This window comes from Pseudopipra pipra, chromosome 5, assembly GCF_036250125.1.
Source record: "Pseudopipra pipra isolate bDixPip1 chromosome 5, bDixPip1.hap1, whole genome shotgun sequence".
Taxonomy (NCBI): domain Eukaryota; kingdom Metazoa; phylum Chordata; class Aves; order Passeriformes; family Pipridae; genus Pseudopipra; species Pseudopipra pipra.
Window position 1 is genome coordinate 21902893 of NC_087553.1, and position 27472 is coordinate 21930364.

General features: G+C 41.7%; 2 protein-coding genes across 4 annotated transcripts in view; one reads left to right on the forward strand and one right to left on the reverse strand.

The window, feature by feature from the left end:
• The window catches only part of SYN3 (synapsin III), a 205898-nt gene that overhangs the window by 97287 nt on the left and 81139 nt on the right, over positions 1-27472 (reverse strand). The window lies entirely within an intron of this gene.
• Positions 1-27472, forward strand: part of TIMP3 (TIMP metallopeptidase inhibitor 3) — a 38459-nt gene that overhangs the window by 3782 nt on the left and 7205 nt on the right. Inside the window, exon 2 of the mRNA XM_064654923.1 lies at positions 22308-22390. Coding sequence (XP_064510993.1) covers positions 22308-22390 — 83 coding nt within the window. The remainder of the gene's footprint in view (positions 1-22307; positions 22391-27472) is intronic.

Sequence of the window (27472 nt, forward strand, 5' to 3'; positions counted from 1 at the left end):
TAGAAAAGAGCTGTGGCACTATTAGCTGTCTCTTACCTAAGTTCAAAGGAGCTCAAAATTCCTTTGTATGGTTTGTGTTGGGGGAAGAAATACCTGTTTCAGCAAGGGTACCAGTGGGTAGTGCTCCTGTCTGTTCTAAAAAGCCTGTTTGGATGAGTTGAGGTTGACAAGCTTTGGGGGAGGTGAAGGTAAGCTCTTAAGAGTCCCTTAGTAGAAGCCATTCTTCACTCCATCCTCCTATGCCCATAGCACTGAGTTCTCAACACCTGCAGTGGCTCCCATCCTTTGAACTGAGAATGTGATAGGAGAAGAGGAAAGAAAGAAAGAGCAGAGAAGGAGAAAGCTATGGAATTTGCTTGGCCCAGAGTCTGAGCACCTAATCGAAAACCTGCCCTTTCCCTGGTTTCCTTCAATTGATCGTTCTGCCTTCTCACTAAAAGCTGAAAGTGATATGCAGAACAACTTGATCATAAATGAGATTTTGAACATGGGTTCTTTACTTTGACATAGACTCTGTAGTGAGGTCACATGTGCTGTCTTAGCTTTTAAGGCAGACAGGTAAGGTCTGCCAAGTTAGTTTAAAAGTTAAAATAAACCAGCTCCAATTAATTATACCAATCTTTTGAATTGAGCTGAATGTAAAACAATTTTTTTGAGCTACCTGTTGTGGTAATGGTTGCAAAAGTGTTCTATCCACTTTGGAATCAGATGTTTCTTGAGGAAGCAATGATGTGGTTTTATTTTTAGACTGGATTTCCCTTTGAGGCATTTTAGAAGCAGGAAATCTGAGAAGTGTCCTGTAAAGCTTAACAAAATTAAAAAAATAAAGTACTGCAAATTTCATTTTACGTGGGAAGAAATTCAGGAGATTTATTTAACTTTTATGAAATTCCAATGTCCCGGTAAAAGCTGTGGTGAAAGAGAGTATTCCTTGTGCCTAGTCATGTCTTCTGGCAGAAAGATGGCCATTCTCAACTGAATTGTCCTATTTAGCAGAAGTGGAGATAGAAGTTGTTTCTTTGTGTGGTTTTTTTTTTGTTGTTTTTTTTTTGTTTGTTTTGTTTTGTTTTGTTTTTGTTTTTTGTTTTGTTTGGATATTTGCAATTTTAAGTCCATATGAGAAGAAGAAGAAGATCACCTTGTAGGGTCTGGAGTAAGTCACTTCTCCAGATGTATGTATTAAAAAATAAAAGTGGTAGAAAGTACTGTTTGGAAGACGTAGTGCAGAATGTTATATCTTCTTACTGTTGCATATGCTTACTCCTTATTTCTTGCAGGAAGTATCTCCAGCAAGAACTCTGAGCCAGCGGAGAGCCAGATGTTCTAACATTAAGCCTTGGAGCTCTTTGCTTTATGTAGACATTTCTTTCCTTGTAATTTTCTTTGATTTCCCACATGATCTTTAGAACTCTCCACCTGCCAATTGCTCTTCTAATATTTCTGGAAAGAAGTGGGCTGGTGGGAACATAGTTATATACAGCCATATGCAGTATTAGTATCTTTTAGCTTAGAAAAAGTTTTCATGTGGGTTTGGGAAGGACCTGCTTTATTCATGTCTGTTTTTCAGGATGAGCAAATTTGATTGTTTGACCACAAGAGAAGTGGCACAAGGTGACAAGTTAATTCTCAGCTTCATCAGTGCACTTCCCATTTTCCGAGACACTAAATGCCGTTAGTCCTGCACTTTCAGAGTTTCTTAAATATGGCAATTGAATTTGCATGTGATGAAATGGGTCTCTGTACTCAAGTGCAATCCTGGCCGTGGTGGGTGGGACCAAGAATTTTTAGTAGGAGCACTCGGTGAGTCACCTTGGCCTTAACTGGGTGTTAAAACTATCAAGATGAAATCTTAGTTTTAAGATGTAACAGTGTTGTCTAAGGTCATATTTCTTTTTCCTCACAGCTCCAATACCATGTGGTGCTCTTATGAAGCCCAACCAAGCATGTATCACCGAAGAAAGGAGCCCCTTTGGTCTGGGCAGGGGGTCTTGTCATTAAATGAAACTTCCACCAGATGCTTTCTGGAAGTTTCTAAGAGCTAGTAAACCTGAAAGGACAGCTTGGTTTGAGCTAGCAGGCAAGACCAGGCAAGCTGTGTTTGCTGTGTTTGAACCAGATTAAGCTAAGGAACTTATTTTTGGTCCCAATAATGTCTGCAGTGCCTGTGTTTGAGTTTCCTTTTAATTATGATATTTATTTTTTTCAGCTCAAGATGAAGAGGCTTTTACTCTAATGTGCTGCTTATTGCTCTAGACTTTCAGGGTATGAATCGGTCTTTCATATAATGATATAAAGTGGAAGCAAATTATACTGGTGAAATGAAGTAGTATACAAGATGAGAGGAAAATTGTGCCTTGAAGCACCAATTAGTTAAGCAAATGCAGAGTTCATTAAACTTAAAGGCCTATTGTAGCTCATCTAAACCTCTGAAGAATCTCCACATGTGACACTTGAAATTTTACTGGTATAACTTTATTGGACTCTTACTACTCTTATAAGCTAGCTACACCTTTCATAGACTCCTCTGGCACAGGGTTGATCAGAGCAGTTGACTACATTTGGAATTGTTGCAAGACTATTTCAACTTCTCTGCAGCTTCGTGGCACTGAACACTCCTTGCAGATTGCAGAGATGAAGGTCAACCTTTTTGGTAACACTCTGTGTAGAAGTACTCAGGGTACGTGGGAGGGATGGACACTGCTGGGGCTTTTACCACTGCTCTGCTGCCAATGTTATTTGCCCAAAGTGGGCTTAAGTCCTTATTTAAAACTAGGGCTAAACTGGATTTGCTTTGGAATAGCTTCAGAAAAGAATGTTAACTGGTGAATTTCAAACTTCTGCAATTTGAAAGTATTAGGCTGGTGCTGGACCTGAGGTAAATGAGACCAAGGTGGGTTAAATGAATTTGCACCCTCTTATACATGATCTAAAATCTTATCAATATGGAGGGGAAATACTGAACCAGGCTCGTAACTTGTGTAAAGCAGGTGCATTGCCACTTGTCTCACCAGTATTTCACCATCTTTTATCAGAGTTGGATTTGACTCGATCATTTCAGGTTTCTGAGAGGAATGTTACAAACACTAGAGAGCTTAAAAACTATTGCCAAAACCAAAGTTAACTTTCTACTGTAATGTGAAGTAGTTCTCTTGGGTGATCAGAGTGAAGATGTAGTGCTCTAACTGGCAGTGTCTAATAACATAAAAATGTAAGTAGTTTTACATAACCCTGATTAATTCATTTATTTAAAACTCCTACCAGCTAGAAAAGATTCTGGGAGTCTTCTGGAAACAAGGTAGAAGTCTCTTGAGTTGCGTGCTAGAAAAATTAGTGTTGACTATGAATAGTCTAAATTCCTGCTAATGTTTATATAAGACCTCTCCAAAGGGCAGTTTCAGACCTTAGAAACAGTATACAGACAATAAAACTCCAATAGCAGAGAGACGCATATGCAAAAAATAACAGCAAACCTCATCAAACATCAGCTGTGGTTTGCTTGAGATGCAGAATCTCACTTTTATTTTATTAGGAAGAAAGGAGGTGATTTGGGGTGTCCCTCTTGAGACTGAAATGCACCAGGAACCAGTAGAGAGAGCAGTGGCTGGGGAGAATGTCAGGGAGGCCATTGTCAACTTAGGGACACAACTTGGGTTGTGGTAGTGGGGAACTAGAGGTCTGTGTCGACAGGCTCAGGTTGAAAAACTTCTGGCTTTGTTACGGATGGGGGAAGAGAATGACCACAGCTATAGGTTCAATGGGAAAGTCATAATGGGATAAGGTATTTAGGAGATGTAGGAGTGACAAAGGCCCTCCAGAGATTACTCTCAGAGTATAAGGAGGAGAGAAGGATTACTGTGGAAGTTAGAAATGCAGTATGGAAGCACTGATGAAGAACTAGATGCAGGCTGGTCAAGATCGGAAGAGTCACTAGCTGTGACACATGGTAGGCCACCCCATCTGGAACTATGTGAACTAGATTGGGCATGCCTAAGGTGGATCCTAACCATCCAGGAGGATGAATGTATACTTGGGCTTCAGGGAACACATAAGGAAGAGAATCTACACAAAAGAGTCTGATACTCTACTGATAGATCTCTAACAGCCTGTAGCAGGTTCATTTCTGACTGGCTTTGAAAAACCCTGGTTGTATGGACTGGCCATGGTCAGAGCACACGCACTTTACTCTAACTGGACTCTAGCCAAGCTGTTGCCTTCCTCCATTCAGATAAATGCCAAGTTCCTTCAAATAGCCCTTCAAGAAATGCAAGTTGCATGAGTGTGTGTGCAAGGGCTTGGCCTTCTTTTATTTTTGCCAGGTGAGTTATAAGGAAAATACTGCTTATCTGGAAAATGATGTAGATTGTGCAGCAGCAGAAGCAAATGAAATTAGGCCAGGTATAACGTGTTTGGAGGTACTTCTGATATATATGATGTAGTAACGTGCCCCACTGCAGTCAGGAAATAAAAGGAGAGTGTGCAAATGGCAGAGCCATCATTGTTCAACACATATTTGTTATTGGTTCTGGGGAAAAATACACATTCTGATAAAAAATCTACAATCTTCCTTAGATGCCCATCTGTTTTTAAAATATCAGAGCACAATTCTGTTGGTTCTTAAGAGTTTAGAACTAGTTTATTGGGGAGGTAAAAAAGATATGTTAAAGGGCCCAAGGAGGAAAAAGAGACCCTATAGATTTTTCACTTCTTAATTCCTTGACTTTGACGTGAAAAGGCCCAGCTTTCTGCTGGCCTGCATAATCACTGGTACTTCAGCAAAGCAGCTCTAAATTGTACCAGACTTGCACAATGCTTACATGGGTAGTAATGGCTACACCAGGTGCAACAGCATGAAGGTAACACATCTCTTGCTTTCTACTGATTCATTAAAAAAAAAGGAAGTTGCACAGCAGCTCATAGGAAACAGGAGTTCTGCTATTCCACAGGGCTGTATTCAGTGACCCAAGCTCCTGCTGGCCTAGAATGAAGGACTTGAATTTTAACTCCCTCATGCTGCATTGTAATTACAGTATGGGAACTCAACATCTGTTTCCTTTTCTCCATGTTTTCCTCAGTATTGGGTGTTTCTGCAGTGCAGTCTGCAGGGAGGCCTGCTGGCATTATGTTAGTCTGTTAATTTTCTATAGAAGAGCACTGGAGCATTTTTTCAGACAACAAGTTCAATCTCTCATGTTCAGTGAGTACATGAACTAGCAAAGATCTTGCTCTTCTGATGTTTAATCAGCCCTCTCAAATTTCATGGATCAGATGTAAATAGGAAGCTCCCCCTCTATTGAGCAGGTTTTGTTGTTGGTCTCCAAACAGTTAAAATATAAGGGAAAAAATGTGCTTGCTTGTACCAAGACAGGAAAACCACAGAATGGAAAACTTCCGCTTAACTTTGAAAGACAGGAAATAGCTGGTGTTGGAAAGGGAACAGGTAGAGGAGGAGTGAGCCAGAGGATATCTGTAGAAAACCAGCTATTCCCCAGACACTTCTCCTTCAGCTCTGTGTTCTTTTGGGGAATGGAGTTCCAGGCTGGCCCCCATGTTCCAAGCCCTTTATACACTTTCCAAGCACCCACCCCAGTTCCCTACTTCCTGCCTCTTCTGACACTGCTATAAATATCCTGCCTGCCTTGCATAGGTCCAGAGAAACACACATTGCAGATTAAAGGGAAGTGAGGTGACAGTATGAAAGGGCTTTTAGATCAGCTCTTGTGAAGTGTGAGATTGCTGGGTCCCCTGCTTTAAATGTCTTTAAGAGTGAAACATCCTCCTTGTTTATCATACTCACCTCTGGATTGGGATACATGGGTCTGTTTCTAAGTAAATTATTTCCTCCACTAAATAATATGCTACATATGGTGCAGGACTAAAAGCTGAAAAAATTTCTGGTATTTGGGAGAATGTAGGGTGGGGAAAAAAAGAAACAGGAGACACTAGTTGCGAGACCACACTGCATGCAGAAGTATAGCACTTGCAGTAATGAATATCTTAAATGCTTTGGTGAAGTGGATCAGTCCAAGAGGAAATAAAACAGCAAAGTGATCCCTGGGGCACTTAAGTAGCCATCATGTACAGTACTTCAATAGCCACAAAATACCCAGCCCTCCCTCAGCATCCCGCAGGGCAAAAATCACAAACCCAGAGGAGTGTGGGAAGATAAGGGCTGCGGTTCCTGTGCAAGAACTTCAGTATTGCAAATGATTGTGCTGGGGTGAGGGCAGGATGAGTTCTTAAGCCCTTTGTTTTACTTCTCTAAATATGAAGAGCAGCACCTGTCCCTTTTTTCCTTTTTTTTTTTTTTTTTATCCTCAAGGGGGTGGGGATTAAGGATTTAGTTGGTTATTTCCTTAGAGGATCAAGATAAAAAGGAGACTTCAATAAGTCTGTTTCTGTCTTCTCTACAGGCAGTATATTTTCAATAGAATTAAGCAGCTGTCTTGCTTTCCCCCACTGCGTAACAGTTTGCAGCTTTACAGAGAAGCACAGAAATAGAGGATTCTACAATATCAGGCAGAACTCCTAGGTGGTACTTTAAGAGACCCCAAATTATCACAGAAAGGTTTCAGTGGAACATTATTCATTCAGAGAGAAGCTTGACTAGATCTGGTGGCAAATACCCAATGACCCTTATCAATATGTTGCCTTTAATACCTTTACTTTGGAACAAGCACCCTGAGGCAGAACTTGTGATAGTGAGTCTTATACATCATCCAGCTAGGCTGGAGTTCTGATGCTGATAAAATATACCTCATGGGGGATACTCTGATTTTCCCCCTTCTGAGGCTCTCATCTTAATTGCTTGTAATTAGAGATGAATTCAAACCCTGCAGTTTTAAATTCCTTCTAAAACTAGAGTCATTTGTTACTTCAATTCTGGAGTCTATTTTTCTTATCAGGACGAATGTCTAACCTGCCTCCCACATGCATTCTAAATTATGGCTATCTCTTGAGTTTCCCAGAGTATTCTGTTTTGCTCTTTTTCTGTTTGACTGGGAGGCCAACAGGATGACAATCATGTATTTACTCATATTTTGTTCTGAGAGTTCTCCTGATGCCAAATAATTACAAGACTCTAAGGCTAGGACTAATAAATACTTATGTTTCAGAGCCCTACATCACTGTGTTGTGCAGCTCAGCAGGAGCCTGCTGGAGTAGCACTGCCAGCTTGATCCCAAGGAGGTTTGTCCTTTCCAACAGACCGACACTTTTGAAAAAACAGCAAGCAAAGTGGGAAGAAGGTCCTTACTGGCCTTTATTCTAATGCCATGTTTAAATTGATTGAAGAAATGGTGTAGGTTGAGAGCAACAGACAGCACCTGTCTGGTGTATTTGGCTGTATGGGAAACAAAGCTTTCACTAGTACCGGAAAGTTTTCAAGCCAATAGGTTCCTTCCTGTCAGTGCAAGACCTCATGTTTGTTTCTGAATGCCCTTCTCTCAGACTGATTTCCTCCAGTACTAATGGCTGTTGGAAGAGCTGGGTAAAGGAAAGCACGAGGTCTGTCTTTCTCTCCTGTCTCAAACTGCTTTCCTGTTTGTCTCTTATGCAGTATGGCATCTTGGTCCATTGACGTAAACTTTGTCCTTTGTGATGTTCAAAGCTCTCGTCTTCTGAAGTTGACATTCCATACACACATCCTGCCTAGGCAGTCTTTGAGACAGGATTCTAGGGTGGTAGTTGTCTTGGCACACACAGGGGTTCACATTTTTGTGCAGGTTCTATGTTTGTTCATCAAACCATCGTAAGTTCAGCACATAACAGGGTTCCTTCCAGCACATACTCCTCAATATATGTGTGGTCCAACAAGGAAAGATCAACCAAAGCTGTTACTGAAATAACGTGGTGGAGCTTGGAGGCAGCATCACTAGGTTGCACCATTGAAAAATATGGGAAAGGCAGTTTTTGTTTAAAAAAATGCCCAGGTCTTGAACGGGAGAGAAAGAATTCAGAGGAATTTTCTAAGAGGAGTTGCTTAGCCCACGTGGCTCCCTTCTCTGTTGAAATCCATCAGAGCTTGCAGCACTTCTCTTAACTTGGGCATTTAGAATCAAAATGCTGATGTATGTTGTTTCCCCACTGAATTTTAGACTATATCTCTTTTTTTCTACTTTTTTCCTCATGTAAACATCTCTGCTAGAGTTGCTGCAACATGCTGTATTGTCATAAACATACTGAAATTTAGTGATGTGGACAGTCAGTGTGCACAGGGATCAACAGAGCTGTAATGGTTAAAATAATAAAAAAAAAATCTTCTCTCTGTATTCCCAAAGTAATTTCCCTTGGCAAAGACCAAGCATTAAATGGAACTATACACTCATGAGCTAGCTGCATGTTTGCCTGCCAATTTAATAGCAAGAGCAAGAGGATCTGTAATCCTTTTACCCGGAACAAGAAAACTATGTTTTGGTGAGATTTCAGTGTAGTGATAGCAGTTTCAGATCCATTTTGGTTATAGAGTGTATTGCCAGCAAAGCTAAAACGGACAGAACCATGCAGTGCCAGTCTGCTTTCTGCAGAAGCAGTAATGTTTCAGCTATTCAGGATTATATTTCTTCCCTGCCCTGTTTGGAAGGTGGCAGGGAATTCCTTACTTGTCTTGGTGCGTTTTCTCTAAAATCCCATACCAGAAAATGTTACTGCAATCTGTGGCAATGAGAATGTAATCTGTGGCTGTTTTGCATAGTTGGATAATTTGTTGGTTTTGTTTTTAAGCCAATTGGTGACTCTCTGAGGCTAGCACTGCTCCAAATCTTATTAATAGCAGTCCTTGACATTTTAGAGGTTTTATCTTTTCATTATGATTCATACATGCTCATTTTTGAATTTGCTAATGTGCACTTGCGCTTCCTCAGCTGCCTTGCTGGTGGAAGGAAGCAGTGGAAGGAAACAGGGTACACCAACAGCCTGGTTTCATTAACTGGGGTTCTGCTTATCCTACAGAATATTAGCAGTGAACATGTAACTCTGCATTGGTAAGCCCCACCTCTGGTTTTTCTCAGGGGGAAAAAAACCCCCTGTGTAACTATTTAACTATTCATAGTTGGTATATTAAGTGTGAAATTAAGCAGTTCCAAGGAGATGAACAACTGCTATTCAGAGGGAGTGCCTTTACGCTTGTCTTCTCCTCAGAGCCTACAACAGTCCAGTGTTCTTGACTCAAAAGTGTACCCCTTGGGGTAGGGGAAAATCAGAGCCAAGCAAGGCTGCTAAAAGCCCAGGCTTAGACGTGTGCCTCGTGTGCCTGTGTGTACATCTTGCAGTTCGATGATGACCCTGATGACTTCTTGAACTTTTAATGACAATGCAGCTGTCTGTTCATGGTGCTAATTAACCCAAAAGCTGATTCCTCCCTCCCCCTCGTTATCCATTCCGTGAATGAGATGTGAAAACAAGGAGACGACTTTTCCCGTGCCCTTAGGGCTGTCTGAGCCTGGCAGCAGTGACCCTGCTTGAGTAGAACTGAAAGAGCTGCTGCGCAATGGCCCATACTCCTTTTTAATGGGTTATTAAGATTCCACCTTCTCCCCCTCCCTCCAGTCCTGTTACAGTTTGGAACGATGGCACTTAGGGGAAAACAGCTGCAGGAATAACTTTTCTTTTGGAAAGCCAGAGACAGCTGCTTAGTTTTTAAGTCTAGGGATTCCTCCGCTACTTATTTAGGGCCTGATCCCACTCCAGTTAAAATCAGTGGAAAGATTCCCACTGGATTCAGCAGGCAGTTGAAGGAAGCAGCTTCAGGAAGCAGCCTGCAATCAAACAATACTGCTTCAAAATGTTGGAAGCAGCTAGAAAGAAAAAAGAGAGTAGGAAGGCATTTATCACAGAATTGACTTTCTGACTTGCCTGCAGTCTCAAAGTACAAGCACTCAGCAGACCAGTGTTTTACGTGAGGAACAGGTTGAATTAGTGTTTGTGGTATCCTAAGTTGCTTTTAAAAAATAGCTCTAGTATGTCTACGTTCATTTACAGTCTGCAGTGTTGACAGACTTTTATTGGCACAGTGAATTAAAGGACTGATCTTTGATACTGAATGCTGATTTTAGTTTAGATACTCTGTGATCATGGAGGATAGTGGCTTACTTTTTGAAATTATGCTAGTTCTCAGCACCTACAACTCTCATTGGTATGAATTTACTTGCCACTTCTGAAAAATGAGGAGAAAAATGGAATTTACTCTTGCTTCTGTCATTAGAGATTGTTGTTGTCACCTCTGATTTATACAGTGAAAGAGAAGTCTAAAAACTTGCTGGAGAGAGTCAGAATTTCTGTTCCATAGAGAATTTTGAAATGGTGGAAATTTATTCCATCTGAAATGTGAGGGAAAATGAAAATATCAGAGTTTTCAGCATGGAATTTTCTGGGAAAAGTGATTCAGAAGCATCTGAATATAATGTTTTGAAGGGTTAATTTCAGATGTCCATTTTGAATGAAGGTTTCATTTCATATCAACATTAAGACTTCAAGTGCAGTTGAAGAGCATTGCTGATTCAGGATCAAAATAGGTCTCAGTTTTTCTGAAAGGAAACCTGAAAAACAGTTTCGCTGAAGTTGATACTTTCCTTAGAAATTTGTGACTTAAGTAAAGCCACATTTCCTGACAGGAAAAAGTCTTTTCAGAAACATCCCTGATGGTTTAACAGTAACAGCCTCCCCTTCTGGAAGTGCCGATTTTGATCAGGTTACATGCTACCTCTCAAGCTGAGAAAGATTCCAGTTCATTAGTCCTTCAGGGTTTATAGTTAGCTTTTTCTGAATGCTGAGAATTCCCTTTAAAACACAGAGCTAGATATCCTTTGCTTACTGCAGTTCTTGTCAATGGGCAGTTCTCCTGGGGTTTGCTGCATTAATGAACAAACGAGTTTGCTTTGTGGTTGTGTTGCTGCCAGTGGACTGAGACGAGGTATTTCCCCTTGTATTTCTGTTAGTTCCCTCCCTGTCAATGTTTAAACAAGCTTACACCTGTGTTCCAGGTGCGAGCTTAACTGGAGCCCTGAAAAGCTGGCTCTTGGGAGGGTGGTTCATTACATTGCCAAATAGTCCTGTTATAGCAGTGTCTCAGGAGACCTAGACAGGCAGGAAGCAGTCAGGCTTGGTGTATACCCTGGAAATGATTACCCTTATCTGTAAACATTCAGCAGTGCAGTATTCAGAGAACTTCTGCCTCCCAAACAGTTAATGGGCCTTAGAGCATTCAGAAATAGCCATCACTTTGCCAGGGCAGCTGTGAAATGATTATCCAACCATATCTTGTGACCTTTAGTTTGTTTTGTTTTGGTTTTTAAAAAAGTTACAGGGACACTTAAGAAGTGATACCAGAATGTAAGCTTACCTCCCCCAGATTGGAAATTTATGAAAGTTTTCAGTAAGAATACTTTTGGAAGCTCTCGAGCTTGAATAGCACAGATGAGCTAAGTGACTGGTACATTCACTTGAAGTAAATCTCCATCAGATTCATATGGTCTGACTTGAGAATTTACATTTAAAACCCATTATTTATCAATAATGGCTAAGAATAGAACAACATGAGTTAGTCTTGAATTTGTATAAATATTTGTCATGCAAATAAAGAAGTCAACAACTGGTGTTAGACAGGCACTGTAATCATTCAGTGTATTCTCTGTGCTTACAGAAGTCTAGCTAAGAGTCATATTTCGTTAATATTTCATTGGGAGTACCAAGGATGCGTATAAGCACAACATCTTGAAATCCATTCTGATTATGGTCTATTGGATTGTTCAGGGACATGAAATTTTGATGAAAAGTATGTATGAGGGAAGTTTAGGTAGTAAAAGAATGAGAGGGTTATACTGTTTCTCTCTCTACTGCAATTTCCATGAAACAACTTTGACTGTCAGTAGGCGAGTCAGGGAGTTTGAGGAAACTGTTTGAAGAAGAAAGGTAACTGACCAGTGTCTACCTACCCTTTCTGCTGTCAATTATCTGTGTCATTGCACAGGGAAAATCTGATATCTTCAGAGCCAGGGGAAGTACATTGTGCAGTAATTGTGTACGACAAATCAACGCCAAGTTCTTCAGGCCTTCAACGGTCAAAAATTAAGGATGATGCTTTGGAATACAGTTGTAACAGGGCACTACATGGGATTCTGGAAAGTTCTGGATAGGTGGGCAAATTGGTCAAATTGCTCTGATATTATCTTGACCTTGACCTGTAGTCTGCTGGGAATTGTGATATGTGAGGCTCATTCAGGACTCAGAGAGGTTTTCTACTTGCTTTAATGAACGCTGAATTGAGATCCAAGTATTACACCTAAGTCTTTACGTGGCACTCAAGACTCCCAGATAAAATTCTTCATGTAGCTAAGCTCAGCTACATAGTATTAATTACTGTGGTTGCACAACAGACATTAATAAAATAGACAATTAGTAAATTCCTTAAGCATTATGACAAACCAGAAGTCTGTCATGGACATGTCCAGTGTATGTGAACAGTCTGCAGATGCTGTCAGCAGAACAACTGATAATGTCTTGAGAATGGTGGGCAAATTTCTCATGGGAGAAATTGTTTGAACATGGGTTTAATTCCAGCATTTGTCCTAATACTAGGTCCTGTCGCATCCAGTCAAGTAGGAACAGAAGAGCAGCACATATAGGCCTGACCTGGTTAAATATGTATACCTCTTTGGTGTGGACAGCTGCTTAGCCTGTCAGTTTAGTGCAAGTTTTCTAATGCAGGAAGGAATTTGCAGGCCCACCCAGTACCCTTGAAATCTATACATGTTCACAAACAGTTCTTCCTCTCTAGCTCCTACGTGCAAAATTGAGCGTAAACCATGTGATCAGCGGAGTGCAGCCTCCTCAGAGAATGCTGGCACCCGTCCCAGTTGGGCAAGGTGCTGAAGCAAGGAGAGTCCTCTGAAGTAAGCTGATGAAGCAGGGAGTGTCCAGGCCTGTGGCTTTTGATAATCCCTGTTTTTAAAGGTTTATATGGGCTGTCAGAGCTGCCCTATTTCTAGTGCGCAGATGAAAACTGCCTTCAGATGTTCTCTTTAGCAAGTCTGTCCTTCCTGTTCCTCCTCTTGGACTGTTTGGATCTGACACCCAGTGTGTTCATGGATTGCACAGTGGGTTAAGGAAGACTAATAGATAGGCAGATTTGGATCAAGAATTTTTCTATTGCATCCTCAAAAAATACAGTGATGAATTTATGATACTTGTTAACTCTGGATATACCCCAGGGGAAATCTAGCAGGAAGGAGCAAAGTTCTATGCGTCTCGTTTTGCAGACGTCTTGCTGTTACCTGAAACGTGAAGTGGCATCTACCAGGTTCAACCCTGGACATTCGCTGGTCAAGTGCTGGATTAGAGCATCTTGCCTCCCCTCCTCTTGTGATGTATGCGAGCAGTCTCTTTCCTGCTTGGTGAAGGCAGTGGGTTTGTTCTGAAAACCGGGTATCAAACTGCAACACAACAGCCTACAGAAGAAATAACCATAGCCCAGTAGAGCAACTTATCTGCAGCTTTGCAGGCTAAGGACTTTTTGTTCTCAGCAGAAGTAAAGCTTCAGGGGAAAATTGCAGCCAAAAACAACAAAAAAAAAAATGGATCAAAAGGATATGTCTGCACTGCCTCTTCAATCTGAAATCTCCTCATGGTGTACCCATTTTGATGTACACCTGAAAGTAATGTAATTTGGGGACTGTGTATTACCCTTGTTTAGGATCAACTGTACTTTGTTCTTTAAGAAGTGCTCATGACCTCAAGAGAGTAAAAGTCTGCCCCATGTGACTCAGAATGGGATTTCTGAGACTGTAGTAGGTTCTTTAAAATACCACTCGAACCATTTTAATCACTGTAGCACTTGTTCTTGTAGTTTATCATCATGATCTGTGGAAATGGAAGATCAGCTTCACTTGCAGCTTTATATCACTACATCACAGGCAAAGGGCATGTTTTCTCCTCGCGGAGGCTGCTCCCTGAAATGTACTATTTCGGTAATTCATCTCTCATCATATGCTCCAATTTGCTTTCCATGTTACTGCTCACTTGATGGGTTGGGAAACGATCAATGCCAGATGCGCATTCCTTTCAGGCAGTAAATGCTCCTGCAGCAGTAAGTTATGTGCACCAGCTTCTTGTTTCATTAAAATCGCATATGGTTTCCATTTGTCCCTAATTGGTCTCACATCAGCTCTGCCATATTCTCTGAGTGGAAAGCTTAGGCCTGTGGCTCCACTGAACAATTCCAAAGAGCTATGAGAAACCAGAGCCTTGTCTGTCTCAGCCTGCCTTCCCCTCGTCCTGTACGTAATGTGTCCAGAATACTTGATCTGGAAGAGAGGACTGACCTAAATCTAGTTCTATTGGACTGATCTTATGTTGACCAAAAGGAGATGGAAAAGGTGTTTTGAGCTGACCATTGCTTTGAGTCATATGCTTGTTATTTTTATCCACTGTTGTAAGCTGGCTTTGGAAGTGCTTTTGTGTGTTGGTTTTGACAACCATCTTTCCAACACTGCTAACCTTGGCTGAAAGTATTTCTGTCTTTGGCAGTTGTCAGAGGCACAAGACGAGACAAAATGCACTCTGCTGAAAACACTCCTTGGAAAGAGATGCGAGATGCCTCTTCTGTGCTCTCTACATGAGGCACTCCCTTCCCCTCCCTCCACTTGTATCATTTTTCCTTCCTTTACTCTGATACTTGCCTGCTGCCTTTTGCCTCTAGCTTGAATTCAGCTTCCAGGGACTAGTTAAAAATATTTAGATGGAAGGTTAAAAAAAAAAAACAGCCTACCAAAAAGGAGGCAGAGAAATGTCTAGTTGGCAGGAATGACATTGGTTTCTCTGTTTATTTCACCAGAGGGTTCTCAAAACTGTAGGCATGCTCGTTACATAGTCTGCGGTGTCTCTGCTTAGGTCTGGAGCAAACCTAGAACATTTTGTTGGTGCAAGCAGTGAGATTAACCTAGTGATGTGTGTAACTTCTGTGACTCAACTCGCTCTGTGCCTGTTCTAGCTGATCTCTTCCGTCTACCTGGCTTCCCTGAGTTAAGTAGGTGTAATAGCTAGTAACAACAGACACTGGGTTTTTTTCCTCTTTTCTTCCTTTAACTTCTCTGTGTTTTTCATGGGGTATTTTGTGTAGCTAGTTTTTACATGCACTAACATCTACTACATATGGATCTAAGAGATTCTACTTGTAAATGGATATAAATGCATTTTAGATTCCTCCTTTCTTCCTCCTCCTTTTAGTCTTTCCTCTGTCTTTCTGACAGAATATCTGTGTATGATTGGGAAGCAAGGGAGCTAATATCAGGAGTTAGATGCAGGGGCAATGCTGGGCAGCTGAAGAGTCTTCAACCAAATTGCATAGAGGAACGTGAATGAAATGTTCTCTTTTCCAGAAGAGAATTTACAGATTCTAATCTAACAGAGACCTCTAGTTTCTCTCTGATTCTAATGTATTTCAGAGGGAGCTTGGACTTCCATAGGGTGAGATACACTATATGGGGAGGGAGAAAAAGCTTGATACTGCTGCTATCAGAAAGACTGTATCTAGTTAATAAGCTACAGGTGAAATGCCAAGCACAAACCAAGTTCTGCCTGTTTTATGCAACCTTGAGTCTTTAATTTATGATCTTGCTGAGAGGATTAACTTCCTCCCAGGTAAAGCCCTTCTAGAGCAGTTTATACTTTTTGAAGTGATGAGAGGTCTGATGCAAACACAGTCTTGTGTAAAAGAGTTGTATTACTCCTTATTTTGCAGTGTTGGAAATCAAGCAGCACAGCATACCCTGCAAACAGACTTTCAGTGGCAAGAAAATCTGCAGGGATGGGAAACGTGGTTAATATTTAGCAAGTGCAATTGTAATCAGTTGTTTTATACAGAGCGTGGGCTTGGGTGAAGCTATTTAATTGTCTTCCACTTTTTTTGGGTGACCTTCAAACAGCCTTACCACGCCACAGACAGGGAAAGTTTTCTGGATCTGTAAAACAAAGGCCAAAAGTAAATGTCATAGTTCTGGTTAGAACATGGGAAGGAAAGTTGTCTGTGTGTCTTGCTTTCTCCTGTTTCTATTTAGACTTCTATTGTTAGTCATCAACACTTGCTGAAGTACACACAAGTCCTTTACAATGTGATGTTTAAGTGGCAGCTGGCTGGTAGAGGTGATTGGTGCCAAGAAGGTGCTCTTTCTCAGTGAGTGTTCATAAGAGCACTTTGAAATGACAAGAAGTCAAGATTTGGACTGCCAGTAATGGGAACTTGTTTGTTGGTTGAGGGGTATGAGAGGAAGGTAACCAGCAGTGAGCCTCTTAACTTCACTACCTGTTTTTGCTTTCTTGATGAAGTTCTCTGGTGATGCTGTGTACCATTACAGCTGGATTTGACTTCTTCCAAGACAAAGCAAAAGAGGTTTGCCTTTGTGGCTTTGGCTGAAGGCCGTGATGGAGTGAGGCAAGAGAAAACTATTGTATTTTTTCAGCCTTCCTGTGCTTTGGAAGAAGCCTTCAAATTCAGTACTCTGATTTGTAAAAGAATTCTATTTTGGTTATGGAGGAAGAGGTGACTTTCAGTACAAACAGATCATCAAACAGACTGGAGGCTTCTGATTTTTTCCCCTCTTCATGAATCCCCTGCTGTCATCAGTATTTCCCTCTCCATTCTGCTTTGCTGTGGAAGTGGAGGAATGGGTAAAGGCCTGCTTTCTTGTCCCCCTACTAGAGCAGGCACCAGCTACTTGCTGCTCATAGAAGTCTACAGCCACCAGGCAATTTAAGAGAGCCTCCCAAGAGGCTGCATGTGGTTGGGCCATACTTCCAGCCCAAAGGACACAGTCCACTTCTAGTTATGGTCCTCAGTATTTAGGGCAGTAAAGAGTGTTGGTAGTAATTGCTAACAGCCAGGGGAGTGGGAAAAGGAATGCATCTTGTGAGATGAGTGAGCAAGGTAGACAGCAATTCTATCTTAGAAGCACCGTCAACACCAGTGCTAGAAAATCTGTGGGTAAAAGAATCCTACCTTGACCACATTAGGAGACACCCTCATAAATGCCACTAATATCTCAGCAGTGTGCTAGGTATACTCAGGAGTCTAAAACATACCAACTGCCTTAGTCTTGCATGATGTGAGCCCTCCAGCATGTACCAGCACAGTAAGGAGTTTTTGTGAGGCAGACAATGAGGGAGCTGCTAGTAAAGCTGGTGAAAAGGTCTCAGTAAATTGCGCTTGGAAGTGAGCCCTTGTATAGTCCTTGGATGAATAAAATGGCAACCATCCTCTTTGGCATGTCCTATGTCTGGTGTTAAAGCAGCATTTCTAAGTGTTGTCCACTTTCTGGTGTAGACAGTGGCCTCCAGATAGAAGGAGCTTTTCTTCAGCCTCCCAGTCATGTTGCTGCTCCCCATATATTTTATTTTGCCACTATTTGGATGTCAGAGAATGCAATGGGAGAATAACTTGTCCCCTATGTCTCCATTAGTAAACAACATGAGTCTTCCACATCCTTCACTTCAATGCAGTGAGCATGCATCTCAGCCAAAGCTCTCACTTTAAAATACTCATATTGCACACCAATAAAATAAATCCTTGAAAGAATAATGAGAAGTGTAGCAGTTGTTACTCTCCTGAGCCATTCATGGTAATTGGTCACAAGGGAAATGGTTTTGGAGCAAGTCCTGGTCTCTAAAGGGTGTGCCTTCACTTAAAATGCTGTTAATGCATGATGACCAGCCCACGTGCGTGAAAGCATCTGGTTCTCATGGTGCAATTGAACAAGCAACTGGGATCTGTGGTGTTAGCCTGTGCCTGTACTGCTGCCCGCTTGTCAGAGGAAGGTGAGATTTGGGACAGGGTCACCATCTAGTGGCTGGCCCCAATAAAAAACACAGGCTAGATTGAACCAGGACAGTTGATGCCTTTGCTTTTCAGTTGGGAAAAAGAGCTACTGCTTTATGTATCACAGAATCACAGAATATGCTAATTTGTAAGGGACCCACAAAGATCATGGAGTCCAAGACTTTACCCTGCACAGGATCATGCCCAAGAGTCACACCATGTGCCTGAGAGTATCGTCCAAATGCTTCTTGAACTCTATCAGGCTTGGTGCTGTGACCACTTCCCTGAGGAACCTGTTCCAGTGCCCAACAACCCTCTGGGCGAAGAACCTTTTTCTAATATCCAACCTAAACCTCCCCTGACACAATTTCAGGCCATTCCCTTGTGTCCTCTCACTGGTCACCACAGAGAAGAGATCAGTGTCTACCCCTCTTCTTCCCCTCACGAGGAAGTTGTAGACTGCAATGAGGTCTCCCCTCAGTCTCCTCCAAGCTGAACAGACCAAGTGCCTTCAGCCACTCCTCACACGGCTTCTCCTCAAGGCCCTTCACCATCTTCACTGCCCTCCTTTGGACACTCTCTAACAGCTTAATGTCTTTCTTATGTTGTGGTGCCCAAAACTGCACACAGTATTCAAGATGAGGCCGTCCCAGTGCAGAGCAGAGCAGGACAATCCCCTCCCTCGACCAGCTGGTGATGCTTTGCCTGATGCCCCCCAGGACAGGGTTGGCCCTCCTCGCTGCCAGGGCTCTGCTGACTCATTCAACTTGCCATCAACCAGGACCCCCAGGTCCCTTTCCATGGCACTGCTTTTCAGCACCTCATTCCCCAGTCTGTCCGAATGTCCAGGGTTGCCCTATCCCAGGTGCAGAATCCGGCACTTTCCATCATTGGACTTCATATGGTTGGTGATTGCCCAGCCCTCTAATTTGTCGAGGTCTCTCTGCGGGGCCTCCCTGCCTTCGAGGGAGTCAACAGCTCCTCTGAGTTTTGTGTCATCTGCAAATTTGCTTAGTATCCCTTCCAATCCTGCATCCAAGTCATTTATGAAGATGTTGAAGAGCACAGGGCACAAGATGGAGCCCTATGGAACCCCACTAGTGACAGGTCACTGGTCTGATGTCACCCCATTCACTATCACCCTCTGTGATAGTTGGCTCACCGCCGTGAGCCAACTGCTCACCCACCACATGATGTGCTTTGTCCAGAAGGATACTGTGTGAGAGAGTATCAAAAGCTTTACTGAAATCCAAAAAGATTACATCAACTGGCTTTCCTTGATCAATTAGGTGGGTTCCCTTGTCATAAAAGAAAATCAGGTTTGATAAGCTAGACTTTCATGAAGCCGTGCTGGCTGTGACCAGTGACTGCGTTGTCTTTCAGGATGTAGTAGCTAGTGTGTGCCTGGATGAAATTACTTGGTAGCTACAAGTCTTTCCATTGTGTTGGTTCCACAGCTTGGCGAATGCTTGTCTTAATCTAGCATATCCACTTCCTTTACATCAGGTATTGCTTGTTTATCTACTCCTTGACTCATGAAAAGAATGCCTTCTGCTATCTCAACTGTAAAGTCAATGTCCTCTTCTGGTTCATATCTTACCTTCAGGCTTATTCTTCCTATGAATCTTTGAGAAAATGACCACAGAGTAAGTGATAAGTTAAAGAGTACTTGAGTTAGATATGTGTGCATATGGGCAAATAAAAGGTCCTATAGGTCCTTTTTCTGCTATGCCCATTCTGATTTGTTTACCTTTACAAAACCCACAAAAAGGCAAGGGAAAATATATAAGTACATTAATAATTTGTGATAACTTTTTAGGTGCATTTCTTGAATCCTCAAACATAGCAGTTTATTATTTTCATAATAGTATTTTTTTAAAATATTAACTAAATACTTGGTTTTCTTTCTCTGTTTTCTCCCTCTTTTTTTAAATCATGTCAAAGGTTGAGAAGCAGCACGTATGTTTTCTCCTCTTTGTATCATGGCTTACCATGATACCATTAATACCATGCTTATCTTATCAAGATTTATATCCCTATCTAATTTAGCTTTTCATAAATAATTACAAATCACTCATGAGACTTTGCCAACTGCTCCAGTCCCACAAAGTGACTTGACCTGAAACCCTAAGGTACTGAGAAACATTCATCTTGGAGTATTTTCATAGGCAGTACTTCAAAGGAATTGTGGTTTAAAAATATGCAGCTATTTTGGTGACCACTTGTGTGGGATAAAGTTTCCCATCAGTAATAGTAGTACTGTAATAGAGCTTCAAGGAGAAGGGAGGAGTTCAGGAGAGCAGTGACAATACCTTTTGCCTCATTCTGCTCAAGTAGCAGGAGTCCGCAGAAGTAAACAGTAAACATAACATGGACTGAATTTGCAACAGGAATACTGTAAATTTCTGATAATTTGCAGAGCGTGAAAAGTTCCTTTGGCAAGTATGCATGGCCCCTCCTCAGTTAGGAGCAGTGTTCTTTATTTTCTGACCAGGACTGTAGAGTGGTCTAGCCGTACAACTGGGGAGTGGTGGTTTGAAGGAGCAAAGATGGGAACTTGGAAACGTGTGGCTGCAGATGTGCAGCTCGGAGCTCTGTTCTGGGCAGATTTACAAGTGGCTCTCATGTGTGGACTCTTAGGATGTTGAAGCTACATGTGCAAGAGCAACTTCCGAGCAGTGCTGTCCATCCAGCATTTCTCTCCAGTTATTCAGACGCATCTAATCCTCAGGGGGTGGGAATTTAGCCTCACAGAGTACGGGGCATAGACTTAAGTTAGAGTATCCTCTGCTCCTTGGCTATCAGCTTGACTTTTCCTTCAATATGGAAAAAATGAGGCAGCGTGGGTTCTTTGTTAATTTCTAGCTTTTCAGTAAAGAAAAGAACTTAACTAGAAAAGTTACCATTGTGGTGATAAAGGCAACTTCTCAGAGAAACAGAGGGCTTGACCCATTTACAAAAGGCCTGAAGTGACAGCCCACACTAAAGTTTTTCATGGCTTTTCTAGGTGAATTTGCTTGGATGGTTGTTGTTCTTCTCCAGCTTTACTGGGGAACAATAATATGAAAATACAGACCCTTCCATATGCTTGCAAGGGTATCATTAGTTGAAATTGAGATGCTGTAATGTGCTAGTGTAGATGTGCATTTTGAATTTTTGGTCTTTTGATGAAGCTCTTGATTAGTCCGTAAATAAAAGTTTCTGTCTCTAGTGGCTGTGCTGCTCTAACTAGAAGTTAAAGGACTGCCAAGCTAGCAAGTGAAGTACATGAAGAAAATGAGGTTTTAGGTATTTCGTCAACAACTGAGAATGTGCTTGTCATCTTACACGCTAACTGTGTTGTGGTTTGGAAACTAGTATTTTGTAATACTGCCTTTTAGTATATTTCTTATCATTGTCAATAAGATTTCTTTGTTGGTTTCAGACGTGTTGGCAAACACCAAATTTTTCAATTTCAGTGTATCACATATGCAATAGATGAAGATAAGACATTTGGCACTCCTTGCTATAGATTCCAGCATTAGTGAACTATCCTGGAATTCACAAAGAAATTAAAGGAATTGTGTTCTTTCTCATTGACCCTTAGACAGTCTGGTTTCTGTAGCTTTGCTGGTGGTTGTGGTGGTTGGGGACAACAAATGGAGGAAGCTAGTTCTTAAAATATATTTGAAGATGAGAGTAAATTGAAGTCTGAACAACTTGTTAAATAGAAGAGTCAATAAAATTGTACTGGCTTTTACTGACATTGGGTAATAGAAGTTTAAGAAAAGTAAAAATATTTAGGTTTTACACTCAATGAATGAAGGTTTTGTTGGCCCTTTGAATCAAAGCCAGCAGGACTGTCTTAGCTAGTTTAAAATTTCTTTGACAAGTCTGGCTGAAGCACAGGATATAAATCAGAGCAGATTGAGTTTGTCTTCATTTGACACCACCCTCATGGAACAATGTCCAGGAACTGGTGTGTATAACTAAACCTATCTCTTCCTTTAAATCTGTTCTTTGGATTATTCAAAAAGCTGGGATAAGCTTTTTGCACTGTTCTGTATTGTTGTGGTTATTGGGAAACAGAAGCTGCATTGAAACTGAAAGAACAATTTAAAAGTAGTATCTTATTGAATATCATCCTGTATGTTGAGAGTTAAAGACATTAAATATAAACTTCATCCCAGTGGCTTGGTGCAAAGAGTTTAATCTGTCTTGGCCCCAGCTATAGTCTGCCTTGCAGATTTCAGTGAGATTTAACCATAAATAATGCTTGCTCTTATTCTTTGCACAGAACTGAATTTCCTCTAAGTAAATACTTGCTTTGGCATCCCATTTTACATGCCATCGCTGTGTGTGAGATTTAGAATAAATTAAGAGGAAGGTTGGCCTGGAGTTTTTTTTTATTTTGCAGAATAATTTATCTAAGTAGTTTTTTTGGGGTTTTTTTTTGAAGTGGAGGGTACAGCGTAACTGTTGTATAAGGTTGTTTATAATTTGTTGTATTTCTCCTCCCTTATGACAGTGATCAGAGCTAAAGTGGTGGGGAAGAAGCTCATGAAAGATGGACCGTTTGGAACGATGCGATACACTGTCAAGCAGATGAAGGTATGTTTGCAGACATTTCATACAAGCTTGTAGATATGATAATGACTCTAATTAACATCTAATAACAAACAGAGTTTGCATACTTATCAGCACCTCAACATTTTTGTATTGACCAGCCAGAATGGAAGAAAACCAGCACTTGATAGAAATTTGCCTGAAGAGGGGAAAGGAGCAGGAAGAGATCATTCCTGGCATACAGTGCTGAATGCCTGAATTCTTCCATTATTTGTAAAATTTTTGGTAGTAAAAGGTGCCACATGTTCTTCTGTAGATACTGAAGTCCTATTCTGTGTTCAACATGCACAGTGTTAGACTGTGGAAATGCAAGCTTTTCCATGCAGCGCTTTCATTAAATCCAATAAGGAAATTATAGCAGGGGGTCTGCGAGCCTTGGGAGAGTGTTCTTGTTTCCTTGCATTCTTTGTGACCACCAGTTAGGGTGATAGCATTTTTTTCCATATACAGAACAAATGAAAATCATATAATGAAGTCTTTTCATAAAGCTCAGAAGCTCGTCAGCTCAGAAGAGCTGTAAATTATTGACTCAGAGATGAAAAGAGGTAGATCTCCTACACCAGTTACTTGATTTCTTTAGTTCCTTTTTTCAGAGCTGTAATTCTTTGCTGCACAAACTGCACTCAACCTGCTGCTTTGGACTTAGTATTTCTTCTTAAACTGCCCTGTTGTTATGTAATGCTAAAAATCAGCCCTAGATTGTTTTTTTTGGCAATGCCCTTCCAGTCATAAGACTGGTTTATATCTTCAGAAAAAAAAAAAAAAAAAGGGAATGGAAAAGCTTGGCAGAGACTGCAGAAATCTGAAACATATTAGGCAAAGTAAAGGTTCAGAAAAAAACAGTCACTTGCCTGCCTTGTAACAGTAACTCTCTTTATAAGGCAGTTTATAACTAAGCACGAAAGTGGGGAGGAGAAGATGCAAAGCCTGTTTCATAAGCTGTCGCAAAACCCTGCACGTAGCCAAATCTGGTCCTGGCATGGCTCTTCCACAAGAGTGGAATGCTTGCACTTCAAATAAGAGGATGTGAGATGCTGGGCTTATTGGTTTCCTTCACCTTAAAAATTTCTTTTAAAGACTCCAAAGGAAATACATATCTGTTGATTAATTTGTGTTTGTAAAAAAAGAAACTGGTTATGCTGGCAACAACGAGACAATGCTGCCACTTTTTCTTTTCCTTTTCCTTTTTTTTTTTTTTGTTGACTATCCTTGGCCTCATCAGGCTTGCAGCACTCTGTGCTGTTCTTCTCCAGTTCTGTCACTCTTCAGCTCAGCAAGAGTACCCCACTTCACAGGAGTGCTCAATGTCCACATGCTGTAGTGGCTTCATCAGCTTTTTCTGATTTCATCCTGGTCTGTCCAGTGCCACTACTTTCTGTCCCTCTCAGTTCCCACAGTTTGGTGCTTCCTGTTAAATATATGACCATGAACAAGGTGCAGCAGTGATCTAGAATAGTGGTAGTCCCTGAAATGAATCACTACCCTTTACCCACTATAACACTGGCCTCTCTCCTATCTAGTGATGCAGCCTGCCTCATGGTCAGCCAGTGAATTGCAGTGTCAGAGGTCTCTGGGGCAGCATTAAGCATTCCTCCTTTGACCTAGGAGCCTGCAGCAGTGTCCTGCTATGAATAGAAAAGGCTTTGATGTGTCCACTGGCATGGGGAGGAGTGTAAGCCCAGGCAAGGCCAGCATGTTGAGTGGAGCAGCAGCCACTCTACTGTCAATAGACACCATCCCGTCAATCTTGAAATAAGATGCCTGAGCCTGTCCTGGCTGTTTTCATTGGGTTATTTTGCAGCACAGGGTCTTTTTGCAGGAGCAGTTCCACAGTGTTTTGTTAGGAAGCTGTGTGTCCCAACAAAAGCAAGAATAATTTTTGAAGGGGAAATCATGCGTTGGTCAAACTGCCCCTGTGTTTGCTGCTTAGATGGTGGGCTGGTGGGATGTTGCATTGGACATTTAGCTGTAACCTTTGGCATGAGGGAACACGAAGCAGTCAAAGTCCTCAGTAGAACTGGAATGTCCGGAGGACATAGTTCTTGATAAACAAGCAAACAAACCAAGTGTCTTCTTTGAAGCCCTGCTGTCTTTCTGCTGAGCTTAAAGACTTCAGTATAAGGAGGGATTTAGGTCTGTGCAGTGGGGGAGTTCAGAATGATGCAGCAAATCTCTCCCTTGCTTGCCCCAAAGAAAACTGACTGTCCTCCTGCTGAAAAGAAAACTAAGGAGGCCTATGGCTCTGCACAGCTGCATGGGAACAACTCTAAAGATAAAACTAGCATGTCAGTCTGCATAAACCCTTCTGCACCTGCAGATGAAAAATAAACAGGCCATTTAGCCTATCAGTGTGTACTGAATTGCCTGTGGAAAGCATTGGAAGCCTTAAAGGACAACAAACAATCTCTGTATTTCTTTCATGGGCTCCTTGGAGTTTGCTGAGATTGACTGTTGATCTCACTAACACTCCTGAACTTGTTGCTGCATTTCACAACTAAACCAGCTTGGGACCTGGACTGGAGCACAGGGTCAGCCCACAGTGACAGAACAGTGCCAGGCTTTCTAGTGTTCAGGTTTGTTGTCTGAAAAGGCCTTGTGCTTTTTCAAGCAGCCTCTGCCTTCCCCCACTGCTTTCTCAAATAATATAAGAATACTTCAAGATCACGTGTCATAAATCTGCACAGGACTGATCTAACCCCTACGTGTTCAGTGATCCTTTAGTGCATTCTGAGAATGGCCCGAACCTATTTCAGGAAACTGCAAAGGAAACAAGGAGATAAGATATTTCTCTTCCATGTGCACAAACAGTTCTAGTTGACCATGGCAGCACTTCGCACAGGCTGCCAGAAGCAAGGAGGCTTTACTTAGTTTGTGTTAATCTGTAAAATGAGTCTACAAGGGGAAATGTGATAGTCCCAAGAGGAAAGAAGTGGGGTAGGATTAATTTAGTTTAATTTTAGACAGACTAAAATGAGGCATTGAGTCTTTCCTGCTCTCTTGATTGTCAGTGGATAGAGACAGGAACCATCATAGTGTAGTTCAGCCCACTAGTTGTAGACAGCTATTTTAGGATGGGCTGAGTTGTTCTGGAGGTGCATGTTCTTGGCATTTGACTAGAGAGGATACCTAATTCATGTGAATTGCCTAAGTTTTAGGTAGCTGAAGGTTGGGCAAGATGACTCCAAGCCCTTGGTATCTAGTGCAACCTAACATGGGAGGGATAGAGGGAGGAACATCATGAACAGCTTCACAGGGTCAAGTTGTTCTTGCAGCAGGAACCACCACAGTGTTTGCATGTGCATTTCTGAGGCAATATGGGGACTGCTAAGGGGAATGCTGACACAGATGGAAATAAAGCAGCACTAGCAGACATCACCATGTGATACTTGCTAATACTTTGTTCCCTGTTATTATGCTTCCAAAAATGCACATTTGTGGTGACAGGAGGACTCCAAGGGTAGCAGTTAGGAGAGAGGTTAGCTTTAGGGTTGGTTTTCTTCTGACTGGTCTAACAGCACTTTTAGGACATTTTGTGCATCCAGAAATAATGCTTAAGGTATTGTTTTATTTGTTTTGACAGTGGGAATCTAGAAGATTCCCCCTTGCCAAATTGTCTTTTTCCTTCCCTGAGAACCGAAGTCATGGTGAATTTTGTTTAGTTATCAGAGGGTGAGGCAGGCCCTGTCTGCCCCAGCGCTGGTTCAGTTAACGTGGCAGTCTGGCATCGATGACGGTCACTGAGGGGTGAATTAAGTGCCTTTGGAGAGGCTGAGCATGCTTCCTTTAGCAGCCCTGACAGTGGTGTCCCTGATGGTGATGTGAACAGGAAATTAGGTCCAGGACTTGGAAACCAAGCCCCATAGTAGCATACTAGCTACTTCATAGGCAGTCACGTGTAGCTTGATGGCACTGAAGATGGGTAAAGGTGTGACTGTCAGGGTCCTGTAGGAAGGACCTGAGCAGCTTCTCAGAGGAATGATTAGTCTAGCTTGTGGCCCTTTCTGCAAGAGGGAGAATGGGCTCAAAGCCTGCTTGGACACTTAATTAGTCCAACACGACTTTGAGCTTAGCACCATGAGTGTCAGATCCCTTGTACTGCACATGCACAGTGTGCAGCTGTCTGCAGAGTAGATAATGCACTGCCTGGAGGGACTGGGCAGCCCCAACTGTTATCTTGGCTAGTCTTTTCTGCTTTGATACTGTTATCATAGCTTCTTGGTGTGACACCCACTAGATTGGGGTCTGAACACGTGATCTTCATTCTATGTGCCTTTCCTCACAGTACTCTTGGGAGACAAAGCAGAGCTCTTCTATGGATGAGGAACAAAAGTGTGCTGAGGGCAAAATAATTCATCCAACGACAAACAGGATGCTTATGCCAGAACTTAGATCTCCAGCTATCTTGACCATGATTAGAAAATCTGAGTAGGTCATCTGATACCAAGAAAATTGCAGGGATAAAGTAGAGATTAGGTAAAGTTCAGTTCTTCCATATTAATTGAAAGATTTTGCTCAATTATGGACAAAATTGTGTATATGAAACATGATCTATAAGCTTGTGTTGATACAGTATGATTAATTTTAAAAAATCTTTCTTTGTGTATTTGCTGGGTATAGAAGGCAGGCTGGAAAATGCAAACTCTCTAGCATGTACTGTACACAGCAGTGCTCTTTCTGAGATGTGATACTGTTACAAGATCATGCTGATTAGGGGATTTTTTTCTAAGGAGAAAAAACCCCACCTGACTGACATTCCATACGTGTCCCAAATATAATTTGGCTTCTCAGCATAGAAGAATTATTAGTAGTTTTTTATGGGTTTATATGAAGTATCTGGACCTTGCAGAAAATCTGTTAATTTAACAGATGTTCTCTCAGAAAGAAAAAAGTTTGTTGTTTTTAAAGGAGGTGGGGGAATGGTCAAATACCCTGGGATAATAGGGGACTTCAAAAAATAGAGTGCAGCCTGGAGAAGGATACCACAGCTTAGGTGACACAGCAGCAAGGATCTATAGCTCTGGGCTTGTTTGGGATTATTTGGTCCTCTTTTGCCTCACATTAATAGTT